The 14,440-nt window shown below is 41.9% G+C and overlaps 2 protein-coding genes across 6 annotated transcripts in view; both read right to left on the bottom strand.

Moving 5' to 3' along the window:
- LOC148013193 (anthranilate synthase alpha subunit 1, chloroplastic-like) overlaps positions 1 to 14,440 on the bottom strand; it is a 176,112-nt gene that overhangs the window by 130,722 nt on the left and 30,950 nt on the right. The window lies entirely within an intron of this gene.
- Positions 2,776 to 3,640, bottom strand: LOC148013194 (uncharacterized). Its single transcript, XM_087668663.1, has 2 exons — positions 3,541 to 3,640; positions 2,776 to 3,385 (listed from the first exon to the last, which is right to left on the bottom strand). The coding sequence occupies exons 1-2, from the start codon at positions 3,638 to 3,640 to the stop codon at positions 2,898 to 2,900; spliced, it is 588 nt and encodes a 195-aa protein (XP_087524789.1). The 3' UTR covers positions 2,776 to 2,897.

Below are 14,440 nucleotides of genomic sequence, written 5' to 3'. Positions count from 1 at the left end.
ACAGTAGTAGCAGTGGCAGTGCCAGTCTAATTTTCATACTCATCACTAGTAAATAGCTTCCTAATTACACCTTTGCAATAGTGCAATTGACCAAGCATAAGAAAGTTATATGCAAATCGTGTATCCGAGTATTTGAGAAGTTCTTTGTCACTTCTCTTGCGAAACTCAGCATGCAAGTACTGATGATTACATACAAATGTAATAATCTTGTTGCCTTTTGCAACAAGAGATGCAATCCATGGCAAGTCCCCAATATCCTTCAACAAGTTATTAAAGCAATGCGCCATGCATGGACTAAAGGTGATATGTGGATCATTAAAATATTTCCTACTACCCTGTTTGTAGGTTCACCATCTGCCACAAACTGCAATACATTTTCAGCCCAACAACCTGCACTGCCTCGCACCACTCAAATGCCAATACATCTGCACTCTTTCCAGTCTCTAAAGCATCATGACTACCAATGAGAATATGCGACAACACCATGTATGGACCTATGGTGTGTGTCACTCCATCCATCTGCTATCAATGTTACTCCATTTCTTGCCCATTGATTGCGAATATTTGATGTTGCAATCTCTATGGTTACTTTCTCCTTCTAAAGCAATGTAGTCCTAATAGTTTCTGATGAAAGGGCTTATATGTGGGTCCATACTCTACAATCTTTGTCACCATATTTAAAAAATAAGGTAACCTGGCTGATTTGAATGCAATATGGTCATGGTAAAAAAAGAGTGCCACTGCTGCATCTGTTTCCTATTTTTTTATTTGGTTCCCATGAAGTGTGCGATGAACTCTATCTAGCACCATGACTTGTTGCCACTGATGGCCCACGAGAAGGCTGCGTAGCCACTAATCCTAGTGGTCTTTTGCATGAAGCACCATGCCCTGCTGGCCTTGGAGTCCATGTTGTTGGATCGACTGCTATATTTGGAGTTCTCCTGACATGTAAATTCCCCATAGAAGCGGCTATGCGGTCAAGTAACTCCTGCCTTTTCTCAATTGATACATTGGTGCAAAAATGCACCTCTTTCTCCTCCTCATGTAGAAGATGGGTTCTCACTTTATCAGCCCCACTAGTTGTAAATGAAGTAAATAAGGCCAATGACAGGCTAAAAGCCTTTGTAATAATATTAGAGGACTAGGGCTTAGGGTTTGCTATAAATAGGCAGCCCTAGCCAAAGTTAGGGGCTTTTTCTCATTATGAACTTGGAAGTCATGTAAGTTTTCTTGGTAAAGTGAACTTCAATAAGTTGAAGCTCTATTTATATAGGGACTAGCATAGGAGTAGGTGCCTTTGCAGGTCTTCCAAGATCCAGCTTGAACTTGCAGCGTGTACCAAAGCTATTGGATGAGAAAATACATTTCTTATCTTGATCAGCCATACTTAGAGTAGTGCTACCACCAAGGTAGAGTCATTTGGTGGAGTAAGGGTTATCACATTATTGAGTGGCTAGAGAGATCTTTTACGTGCGACATTAAGGTCTATTGCTACCATTGTTGTAGGGTTCTTTCTAGTGTCCTTATTGCATGTTTAAGCATTTCTTTCATGTTTCCTTAGGTTAATACATTTCAATTTCTTTTCCATGACAATTCCTTATTGATTCCATTAGACTAGGCAATTTTGATTCAATTAGAAGATCCCTTCTTTACATTGGTATCAGAGCCTTGCTTTGATCCAAGGCAGGTTTTAATTCCATCATTTTCATGATTATAATCTAGTTGGGGAGGTCATTTTCATAAAAGATCTAGTTACAGGCATCATTTCAATGTAACTGGAGTTGAAGACACAGTTACACGGTTTGGTTTCTTCTTGACAATGACTAGTCACGTTGTACTACAAACTGTGGTTATTTTAGTGCTTCTCGACAGAGACATGGGGGCAAGATGGAGGTTCATAGCTACTTTAGTAGGTCATCATCATATTTTGTCTTATTTTGAAGGAAATTTGTTGAAACAAGAGCTATGGGAGACTAAAGGGGACTAAAGTTACCTCTACTTTTTGAAAGTAGGATTCATCTTCTTCTTCCTCATCTCTCTCAAGCTTTTCTGTGAGATTCAATGGCGGATTTTGATTCTAATATCTTTCTCTAAACTCCCAGTGCTATAAAGTTCACTCTAACTTGAAGCTACAAGGATCAAGTAGCCTAATGAGTACCAATATAGTCAATGTTCAACATGTTCATACTGCAAGCCTTCCTTCTTTCATAAATTTGCAAGTTTGTGCTGAAAATGTAGACTCGGACCTTGTATGGCTTCGTTAGCCTCTTCATCTTTCTTATATTCATCTCATGGAGGGTAGTGATAACCAAAATGGTGTGACAATTCATCTTCAAAGTTCTCTTAAAGAAGAGAAATTTTGAGGAGAGCAGGTGGTGGATTGCAATCTTCATCGTCGTTGTCCTTCTCGCAATGGCATAGCAACAGGACAGTTGTCAAAATAGGTAGAGAAGATATGCTCTTTCTTCATCGGAATGGTCGTGTTCTGAGGGATTAAGACTGTCATCATGTCTCCAGCAGTTTCTAGACCGAGAGATAGGGTGTGACATCCAGAGACAGGAGATCTTGAACCTTCTCATTTCCTCCACCACTCAAAATGGTGGCCTGTACAGCTGCACCATAAGCAATGGCCTCGTCTGGATTGATGCTCTTACATAGCTCCTTTCCATTACAAATTTCTTGAAGCAGCTATTGAACCTTTAGGATACACGTCGAGCCTCCCACAAGCACGACATCATGGATGAATCATTCGAGGACCTCCTCTTGCAATGTCCCCAGTGCATCGAGGATCGGAAGGCTCGCTCATCAGGCCGAAGGTGGGACTTGGGGTCAAATCGATCAACGGGGTACAAAAGCCCAATGGATCAACTCCAAGAGCAAACTCTCTACGTTCTCACTTAGTCGGGATGACAGTGAAACGAGTTCGATGAGAGATTCTTAGCCTCAGATTGTGCCCTTTGCAAGTCAACTTTGAGGGGTTCAAGAGCACGAAGTTCAGCTTCCATCTTTGCAGATTTCTCAACTAAAGATCTAAACTGTTGCTCCTTTTCAGCTTGAATTCCAGTCAGCGATTGCTGCAGCCTTTGAACTTCTTGCTGAGCTACAGCTAGCTCTTGTCTGAGAGCAACATGAGTGGCAACCAACCTTTGATTCTCGGTCAGAAGCCTCTGGATCTCTGCATGCAGTGTTGCAAGTTTCTCTTCCACAAGGGCTGCTGATGGAGGCAGGACATCTAAACCAGGACCAATTGGCCGTACTCCAAGACCAAATGCTCCAAGACCAGCTCGCACACCACCAGGCCCAGCAATGGGCCCCCGAGCTTTCTTCTTTCCCTCTACATTTCGTGGATGCTGCTGTGTGAACTGCGCCTGCAGCCCATACCCAACTGTTCTACCGAAAACAAGCTATATGGTTCAAGCAAACTATGGCTAATGTTCCAATCTTCATTAGCAAGTGGCCTTATTCAAGCTTGGGCAAGATAACTTCCATTCTTGAACTCTTCTCTCTCCCATGAAATCCTATTTCATGACAGTCAATTACAGCAGCAAATATTCTCAGATTTCCTCATCTTGATCATGGGCTTTTGGCCTTTGATGCTTCCTGAGAGTTCCTCATACCTATAACCATCAACATTGGCCATCTTTGATACTACATTGTGAAGATTGGGCTTCTTCTTGCTCATAAAAGGTTATGGACAGCTTGGTCCTCAAAAGATTATGAAGATTCAGGGATTTTCTCAGTTTTGAAGTTCTCTTATGACTTTTAGAGTGGTCTACTGATCCTCTTCAAGGAGGTGTTGATAGGAATGAAGACATCCATGCCATTTTGCTATTGAAGCTTTCTGCAAGCTTGGCTATGGAGCCATTGCAGGACAGTAGGGTCTATGTCTAAAAATTTTGGATAATTCATGATCATTTTATGGGACTTTTACTCTTTTACACTTCTTGAAGGTCCTTGACATGAGTAGCAATCAACATTTGACATTCTTCATCAATATTGAAGAGAATTGGCTATCTCTTGGAGATTGAAGAGCTTGGACAGCATAGGCATTGTCTAGAGCATTAATTTTGGGATTCTTCTTCAAATCTTGGGTCCATTCATACTTGTGGAAGGCTCAGCAACACTTCTCTTGAAGATTCAACAAAGTCTTGTGCCATTTGATTCCTCTTTATCAAGCTACCTTGTATGAAAGTCCAATGGAGCTTTCTCAATGGTATGATGCTGTATTTGGTTGTTTGATCGATGATAATTGATCAATGCACACTCATGGACAAATGGTTCAATGTAATGGATATAGTATGGCAATGATGTATGGCTTTGTGGCAAGAAGGATTGGGATATTGGATTCAGTAGCAAGTTGTACTCTCCAATGGACATATGTAATGCAGGGGGAAAATGCAATAAATGTATAATGCAATCTATTTCAGCCCTACACTTAGAAGGGTTTGTACTTTGGAGTATGCAGTGGTATTGACAAGACATAAATGTTCACTGGCATTCTTATGGCCACCTACAAGCAAGATTTGCTTCAATTTTGGATTTGTAGAGGTTATTTTCACTTACCATAGTAACCTACAACTCTTCCCTGTTCTCTTGAGTGCTTTGGTATTGGGTATTGGCTCAAATTTGGATGAGAAGTACCAAAAACACTCAAACGGGGCAAAACGGGGTGCTGTCTACTGTAGATAGACCTAGAGAATCATTTCCAGAATGGGGTGTAGGTACAAAAAAATAATGCAAACCGGGATTCCTAATTGAAGGTAGACATTGTGAGCTTCGAGTGAAGCTATCAAACACCTCATTCCGATCAGAATTTCTCAAGTTATAGTCAAAACAATGCAACTAGGTACTTGGGACAAGGTGCTGTCTACTGTGGACAGACATAGCAAATCCTTTTACAAAGAGGGGTATTTCTGGTCCTAAATTGAAATCAGCACTCTCATTTGAAGCTAGACATCATAGGCTTCAAATGGAGCTATCATTTGTTCCATTTGGACTTGTATTCATCAAGTTATGGCCAAAACTGTGTCTATGCATAGTTGGGACAGCATGCAGAAAACAGTCTGGCAAGTGTGGCAAGTGATATTAGGGAAATGAAGGTGGCCATTGACAAACTCATTACTCTCTTTCATGTATAGCTACCACCTACAACAGTTTCTAATGTCTCAAGTCCTTGCACTTGTGAAAACTATGATCAGCAATGTCATGATACTACAGTGAATGAGTATGTATTTCATGGCAACTCAGCATATGAACCATATGGCACTTCTCCCTCATATAAGCAACATTTTGGCAGATGTCTTGAACAAAATGGATGCTATACTTCATGTCATGATGAGCAAAATGGGTATCATGCAAATCATTTTGGTCAGCAACAAGATGAAGTTTCTTATGACAGATTTGATCAAGAATATCATGCATGTATTCCTTACCAAAGCAATGACTATCATGGCTACTTTAAGCAAGGATATAATGCTTGTGAAGATTATTTTGCTTATGAACAACATGTACATACATTTGGACAGCAGCATGATGTATTTGATCAGCCTTCTCATCATGATTACCATGTTTCTCCTGCAAGATTTCATCCACATGACTTTGGACAGCATGCCTATAAAGATGCCTATGGTAATGTCTATGAGAATGTCAACCATCATGATCAGTATGACATGGATAAATGTAGTAGTTATGATCATTTTTATGGACAGCATTATTGGAATAAGAGCTATGACACTTACTATCAGTCCAACCATATGGGTTATATACCACATGAGCCACTTAAAGCATTACAAGCTGAAGATTTCTATGAAGAAGAGCAAGTACATGCAGATGTGGACAGCATAGATGGTAATGATGATAATGAAGAAGAGCAAATGGAGAACAATACTGAAGAATATAAGGACAATGAGGAGGACCTTCATGAGAACCTCACTAAGGGCAGCATGCAACATAAGGACTTTCATGAGACCTCTATCCTTCAAGAGGGACATGGTTATGCAAATTTTGGTTTCTATGGTGAATCTATTGATGATGCATATCAGCCCATAGGTGACTGGGATATATACAAGTTGGATAATGAAGATCCTTTTTATCCATTTGACCATGATGACTATGAGGCGGATTATGAGAATGTTCATTACCCTTTTGATCCGAGGGATCATTGGGATGATTCTTCTTTCCTATTTGACACGGGTATCGTCATTGACAGTTTTGGCAATTGTTTTCATGATGATGATCACTTTGATGGATTTCCATTTGATACAGGAGGATTGCTATGGAAGAATGGCTGGACTTTTGATCCCTTGACCTGCAAATATGATTGACAGCTTGTCTTCATTGATTTTTATTTGGTTTATGGGAGAAACAATTGAAGAAGCATGAGTTCACTGTTTAATACAGCTTGCTGTATTAAATTCCTGTCATGAAAATAAATGGTCTAACGTCATCAAAGTCAAGATTTTATGCTTAGATGTGATGCTCTAGGTGCATTCTTCAAAATGACACCTCATTTGTTTGATTTGGAGCTATGTTTCAAAAGTCATGACTCTTTTACTATGACAGCCCTTTCTCAGACACCATGAGCAACATGAAGACAGTCATGAACTTCTTGGACCATGGATCAACTTGTGCCTTTGAACTTTTACGTTACATCCATTGTAGTATCTTCCCATTTGCAGCTTTGAGGACAAAGCTAATTGAAGCAGGGGGGGTTTGTAATGAAGTAAATAAGGCCAATGATATGCTATAAACCTTTGTAATAATATTAGAGGACTAGGGCTTAGGGTTTGCTATAAATAGGCAGCCCTAGCCAAAGTTAGGGGCTTTTTGTCATTATGAACTTGGAAGTCATGTAAGTTTTCTTGGTAGTTACATTAGTTCATGTCGTTCACCTACATGGAGATGAGTTTCCATGGCACTAGCTTGTTTAAGCATTTCTTTCATGTCTCCTTAGGTTAATACATTTCAGTTTCTTTTCCATGTCAATTCCTTGTTGATTCCATTAGATTAGGCAAATTTGATTCAGTTAGAAGATCCCTTCTTTACACTAGTGCGAGCATAAGAGCAAAGTTTGCATTTCCAAGGGCAAGCCCCTCCACCTCTCAATGGCACCCCTGCATCTACCTCATCCCACCATGACCAAGTAGTGCTTCGACTTCGTTCAATTGTTGACGAAGTACCTGCTTGTTGAGGATGATGAAGATCCCATAGATGTCAATGCTGCCATCTATATAAAAGTGAAAAATAATCAGTAAAGTTCAATGAGATTGCAGAAATTTGCAGCCAAATTTCAACATGCATGTGTTAAATGTTTGCTAAAACTGCCCGAACTTTGGTGCTACTTCAGCCTACATTCCTTTTACTGAAAATGCCACAAATTTGGGGCATTCTAGCCTGCATTCCCCTGCTGAAAATGCCCCAAAATTTGGTGTATTTTCAGCTCCCAAATTTGGGGCAACGATTGATTCAAAATGCTACAAATTTGGGGCATTCTAGCCTGCATTCCCTTGTTGAAAATGCCCCAAAATTTGGCGCATTTTCAGCTCCTAAATTTGGGGCAATGACTGATTTAAAATGCCCCAAGTTTGGGGGCTCTTTTAGATCCCGAGATTATGGATCCCAATGCCCCAAACATTGCAGCCAAATTTAGGCCCCAATCCTTCAGAAAGCCTCATATTTTGGGGCAACTGCCAACAACTAAAGTCTGATCCAAAATGCCCCAAATTTGGGGGAGATAATGATCCTCACCTGATCGTGGGCGGGAGTCAAGTCACGCAAGAAAGGCGGGCCAGGCAGGCGGGAGAGGCATGCGGAAGTAGGCAAGCGAGGCACGCAAAGCAGGCAGGAGCAGGCAAGCGAGGCACGCAAAGCAAGCAGGAGCAAGCAATCAAGGCAGGCGAGAGCAAGCGGGGCAAGTGAGAGCAGGCGGGACGAGCAGGCAAGGCGGGCCGAGTAGGCAGGGCAAGCGGGGCAGGCGAGGTGAGAGAGGTGTGCAAGCGAGAGAGAGGCAGAAGAGGCAAGAGTCAGGCGACTGAACGGGCGACGTCAGGCTAGCGAGTACACCCATTCAAACGATTTTAATTTTTTTTAAAGTCCACTGCTAGAATGGCCATTCCAAACAGGAAATGACCTTGGAACAGCCACGGAATGCCCGAATAGGGAAATAGGTTAGGCTAGAACATTCCGCCAGCGTTTCTTGGGCTCGGACCTCCCAGAGCACGTTAATCCGTCCCTATGAACCGAAACAGGCGTTCCCTGTCTCTATGAATGAAAGACATGCTTAATAGCTTGCCAATGTGGCATATGTGGCTGATGCATATATCTGCTCAGGGCTGAAATTGCAAACTATATGTCTCGCCTAGTATTGCATAGATAAATAAGGCATCCAACTGCTGGAGTATATGTGTGTATATCAAACAAATCACTGTCATCATGTAATGATAGCTTTAGTCCAGGTTCCATTGGTATACAGACTGGCTTGCAATCCTATAAGCCAAACTTCTCAAGAAGTTTACTAATGTATCTTGACTATGATAAACCAATACCTCTAGCATCATGTATGAACTGAATGCCCAAGTGATAATGCAAAGACCCCAAGTCTGACATCTCAAAAGTTTGCTGCAAATTTTGTTTAAATGCTGAAATCTAATCAGCATGTGTCCCTGTAAGCAAAAGGTCATCAACATATAGACAAATGATCAACATAGATCTCCCCTCTTTACATATGTAAAAGGTAGACTCAGATGAGCTGTTTATAAACCCTTGGCAGAGTAAAAAGCATCAATCTTTGCATACCAAGCTCTAGGAGCTTGTTTCAAGCCATATAAAGCCTTTTTCAGCCTGCAAACCAAGTGTTGGGAACCCTCAACTGCAAAACCAATGGACTGCTGTACATATACTTCTTTATGAAGTTCCCTATGTAAAAATATAGTCTTAATATCTAACTAATATACAATCCATCCAAAGTGGGCAGCCAAAGCAACTATAGACCTAATGGTAGTCATGCAGGAGATAAAAGCAAATGTCTCCTCATAGTCAATGCCTTTCTTCTGTGCATAGCCCTTAGCTACAAGACTTACCTTATATTTGTCAATGGATCCATCTGCGTTCCTTTTTAGCTTGTAGATCCGTTTTGTTCCAATGGCTTTCTTCCCAATGGGCAAAGACACTAAATCCCATGTTTGATTCTTAATGATAGAATCAAACTTAGCTTGCATTGCTACCATCCAATGCACATTATGTTCTGCATCCTCAAAACATCCAAGCTCCTCATCATCAACTATACTTACTGCCATAACAAACTCCATGGTATGTGCAGTATCATACATATGAGCTTGCCTTCTAGTACGACCAGCCATGGGTGCATCCAGATGACTATCTTTCATAGTCTGTAAATACCATCTAGGCATTTGTCTTGCCTCCTGACTGTGCACAAGCTCTTGCTGAATTTCAGATTCAGCACTTTGTTGAATATTCAAATCAATCAATGGCTGATTTTCTGCATTTTCCAATGGAGCAACTGGCTGAACATTAAGTTCACTTGCTGAAACTCCAGCTGAATCACCAAATGAAATAGGCAGCAGCCCTTCAAATACATCACGGGCAGCCTAATGTGTGTCAAAACCAGCAAGGGATAATTCTAATTTTTAATCAAAGAGTACATCCCTACTAACAAATACCTTATTAGAGACACGATCATAGAGTCTGTAGCCTTTGCTCTCACTACTATATTCCACAAAAATGCATTTGACAGCCTTGTTATCCAACTTTTTTCCAAGTACCTAGGGAATGTGTGCATATGCAAGACATCCAAAGGTACGAAAGTGCCAAACAAAAGGTTTCCGACTATTCCAAGCCTCAAAAGGCATAACATTCTTTAATGCTTTGGTGGGGCATGGGTTCAAAACATGGCAAGCACACATAACAGATTCCATCCAAAAACTGTGTGGCAAGCTCTTTGCTTTCAGCATACATATGGCCATCTCCATGAGTGACCGATTCTTCCTCTTTGCAACCTCATTCTGCTGTGGAGTATAAGCAATAGTGAACTGATGAACAATGCCCTTCTGCTTCAAAAAAGAATTTAGCATAGAGGATATATATTCCCTCCCTCGGTCCGAACAGAGAGTCTTTATTTTACAGCTAGATTGGTTCTCAACACGTGCTACAAAAGCCAAAAATGCATCATACACTTCTGACTTTCTCACTAAAAAATAGACCTAGCAGAAGCGAGTAAAGTCATCAATAAAAGTCACAAAATAGTAACATCCATCCAATGACTTTGTCTGCATAGGGCCATATACATCTGAGTGCACTAACTGTAACCTGGTTGTGGCTCTAAAAGCAACATCACCGAGAAACGAAAACCGATACATTTTCCCCAAAATACATCCTTTGTATAAGTGCTCAAGATGTCTCTCCAAAAGAGGTAATCCATCTAGTATCTGTGTACGTTGTAAGTGCATCAAGCTACCATAGTTCACATGCCCCATGCGAGCATGCTATAACTCCGTTTGTAACATAGCAGGAGTAAAAGTGGATGCTAAGTATACTAACTAATCAACTAAAAAAGTATCCAACTCATATAACCCATGACATAGAGTGCCAGTCAAGACCAAAGTCGTGTTCCTTACTCTCACCATGCATCTATCATCATCAAAGGTAACCTGCAATCCACAACATGCCAAAGAAAAAACAAAGAGCAAATTCTTCTTTATACCTGGCATAAACAAAGCATCTTGTAGGCGGAGAACAGAGCCATCAATGGTTGTGAGCACAATCTCCCGAATACCTCTAATAGGGTATGATGCATTGTTGGCACACTGTACAGACTTGCCAACTGGAGCTGCACCAACAAAAGCAAATAAATCTCTGCAAGATGTGATGTGCCTAGATGCACCACTATCAAAAAACCAAGTGCTTGCATCCTCAATAGAGCTAAATGCTCTATCAGCCCAAGAAGAGTTATAACTGCATGTATAAAAGCAATAGTACCTATCTACAACAAATGATGCTGACTCAGTAAAAGTGGAAGGAGCATCAGAAACAGACATCCCTGACTTCTTTATCTTCTTCTTGGCTATGCACTTTCTACACTCAGTGATGTAGTGGCTTGGCTTCTTGCAATAATAGCATTTACCCTCCTTGGCTTGCATACTCCCTTGTTTTTTATTACCCTGCGAAGTGCTTGAAGTCCCAGAGCTCTGCGTAGCATTCTTTACTTGGCTGTGTTTGCCCTTTTGTCTTGCCATAAAAGCCTGCTCATAGGCTATGACATCCACACCACTGCTTCTTCTTGTTTGCTCCTCCTCTAGAAGCAAACTAACTAGCTGAAGAAAAGTAATCAGTTGTGGGGTAATCCTCATGGTGAGGTTTAGGGACGTATGAAAGGCCAAGTATAAAGGAGGTAATGAGTTCAATGTAGTAGATATCAGCTGTGTATCTGAGTAGTACTCATCAACATTCATAAGCTGCTCACACAAGTCCTAAATTTTGTTCCAAGTGATCCTGCATAGAATCACCCTCATCCATCTTCAATGTCTCAAGCTCTTTCTTTAAGAAAGAGTTGTAGATCTCATTCTTACCAGCAAACATCTGCTCCAAAGTTAGCCAGGCTTCTCATGAAGAAGCTACAGACCGAATGTGAGGAATGATAGACCATTGAACTGCCAATGTAATCAGTGACAAAGCTTGTGCATCCCGTGTATCCCATGCTTTTTGAATTGTTGATCTTTGGGGAAGTGGCTAAAGTGGAGCAGGTTGAACAAGCTAAGGTGCCCATTGTCCACGTCCTCCTGAAGGAGTAGCACGAGCCACTACTCCGGGCCTAACTTCTTCTCCGCTTACATAGTCCTAAAGATTTTTCGCAATCAGCACATTCTTCATCATGAAGGACCAAAGTGAAAGCTGTTACCATCCAATCTGTCCTCCTGGGATATATATAGGTAAATACATCACCTCCTTGATTTGCCATGATAATCAATGCCAAAAGAAGCAAAAGAGCAATGTCCAAGCTGGACCAACCTGAAAATCTCAAAATTTCCAGAAATTACAACAAATAGCTTGCTGCAATTAGCAAATTGAAGTACACTCTATCAAAACTATCTGTAATGCACGTAGTCCAAGGTGCATTCAATGCTCAGCAACACTGTGAAGCAAAAGCCCCAAAATTTCTTACCCCCAAAATTGTCAAAAACAGTCTATTTCAGACTGAGACTGTAGTACATTTGCCAATCTCTGAATTTACAACAAATCCCCCAAAATTTCACAAAATCTATGCGTGAAATGTGTCCCAAACACTTGCAGAGATATGCTGCCCACGCACAAACCTTTCCTGCAAATAAGATTTGAAAATAAAAATTTGATAATTTTTTTTCCTTTTACCCTGATCTTGGCTGTCAAGAAGGCTCGAACTGCTGGACCAGAATGCTGCTGAGGCATGGAGAGCAGGAACGGGCCTGGGGCTCAGGAAGCAATGGTGTCGGACTGGCAAAGAACAGCGTCGCTGACCAGGACAGGAGTCACACACTAGGCGATGCTGAGGGCATGGGCGTTGGCGCTAGAGCAGCGCAGCACCACAAGGGTGCTTTGAGACAGGCGGGCAAGCACAGAAAGCTGGGTAGGGGGAACGCAGGTCCAGCTAGAGGCATCATTGGTCGAGTTCGAGGCAGGCAGCGCTGCTGCAGGGCACAGGACAGAAGGAGAGCGCAGACAGAGCGATGTAGGGGCGAACTGCAGGCACGCACAAGGGCAGCGCTGCTGGTGCAGACAACACAATGGACAGGCCAAACGGGCGGCGCAGGTTGAAGACAGGCGGCCCTGGTCAAAGGCAACAGCGCTGCTGGTGGATCAGCTGGCACAGGGAGGAGCTGCTATGGTATTGTCTGGAGCTGCAAACCTCTGATAGGTGGGAGCTTGGATCTGACTGCTCCACCTGAAAGGCTGAGCTGAGCTGAGCTGTACTCTGTGAAGGGACTGAGCTGTACTCTGCTTTGATACCAAATGTGAGAGGCTAAGAGGATCGAAGCTCAGCTAAGAGTGCAATAGACAGTGTGGGGAGTGAAGCACGACACCCAATGCAATAGACTAAAAGAGTGTAAACTAAAAGTACAAAGTACAACCCTTAAACCTTAGGGTTGTAAGGGGTATTCACACCCGAAAATGATAAGTGCTTGTAAATGTGTAGCATAGGCACATACAAAAAAAAGAGAATAAATCTGGGGAAATAAACCTCTTGTACCGAGAGTAAAAAGTGCCCCAGTGTCCTACTGATTTCCGACACTCCTCTGTGAGCGTAGGAGTGAGTGAAACCCAACACCGCCTAGGGCTGGATAGTAATGAGCTGCAAAGAAATAAATCTTTCCTGCAATGCTTCTATCTCACCCAACAAATGATTGAGAGCAAATCGCACTGTGGACAACTCTATTTCCAATGGTAAGATACACTCTTCCCATATACCAGCTTGAACGGGATGTGGCTTGTAGCTCTCTTGAATGTCGTATTGTAAGCCTAGACCGCCATATACAGTTTCTTCTCCCAATCTCGCTTACTTTTAGACACTATCTTGGATGAGATCCCTACAAGCTATTTATTCGACCTTTTGACTTGACCAACAGATGGTGTGAAGAAATGCTCTAAACACAAAAAGCATGAAACTAATCATACAACAAAGCACAGACTGATAAACTCAAAACACAGTTAAGGTTAGGGTTAGAGTAACTCAAAGATAGTGAACACAATGAATAATAAAGTGAATGAATAATGAATATACAGTGCTCATGCAGCAAACACACTATGCAGTGAATACTAAACCTCGAACTCTCGTATCTCTCGGATCAAGGCAGAGGTTATGAGCTATAGAGTGTGTCGTACTCCGAACAGATCTTGAATCGCAGTAAAGGCAACCTTTGAGTATCGAACACCAACAAACGCAGCCAAGAAATGTTGGATCTGATGCAGACGGCAATGTAGGAGAGAGAGAGAGACTAAAAACGCAAGTACCTAAGGAGAGAGAAAATCTACACAACAGATGTTGGATGCAAGCGCAACAGACACTGGTGAGAGAATGTCAGGGTGGCAACCAAAAACCCAAAACGCTGCATTTAGAGGATAGAGAAGATCCTAGAAACAGCTGTCAACTGGTGGCAACAGCAACCAACTATAGGCAACAGCTCCTACGACCTGGCAACACTAGCAAACAGGCATGGAAGGCTGAAATCAGATGCCAGATGGTAGCAAGTGGCTGGTGGAAGCTCTGACTACGATATCCTTTGTGAACGGGGTGTGGGCAGCAAAGATACGGCTCCTAAAACTTGCAAAAACGAGATTGAGGGAGAATGGTGGGCTGCATGTCTATTTATGGAAAGTTTGGGGCACCCAAATTAGAGTTTTGCATGTGGGACACAATAACTCTCTTGGATCACATTTCTTTTAAAATAAGAGG

The sequence above is a fragment of the Lygodium microphyllum genome, chromosome 26 (assembly GCF_053477565.2).
Source record: "Lygodium microphyllum isolate KBCC chromosome 26, Lygodium_microphyllum_v1.1.10, whole genome shotgun sequence".
Classification (NCBI taxonomy): Eukaryota; Viridiplantae; Streptophyta; class Polypodiopsida; order Schizaeales; family Lygodiaceae; genus Lygodium; species Lygodium microphyllum.
Note: the sequence above shows the minus strand (reverse complement) of the source record. Positions and strands in the feature narration are given on the sequence as shown.

What these genes read in the sequence shown, in the direction of transcription:
- LOC148013194 (XM_087668663.1), bottom strand. Translation starts at nt 3,640, where the DNA reads ATGGCCAATGTTGATGGTTATAGGTATGAGGAACTCTCAGGAAGCATC. An exon ending in ATCTGAGAATATTTGCTGCT is followed by an intron (nt 3,386 to 3,540) that starts GTAATTGACTGT and finishes TCGGTAGAACAG; the next exon opens with TTGGGTATGGGCTGCAGGCG.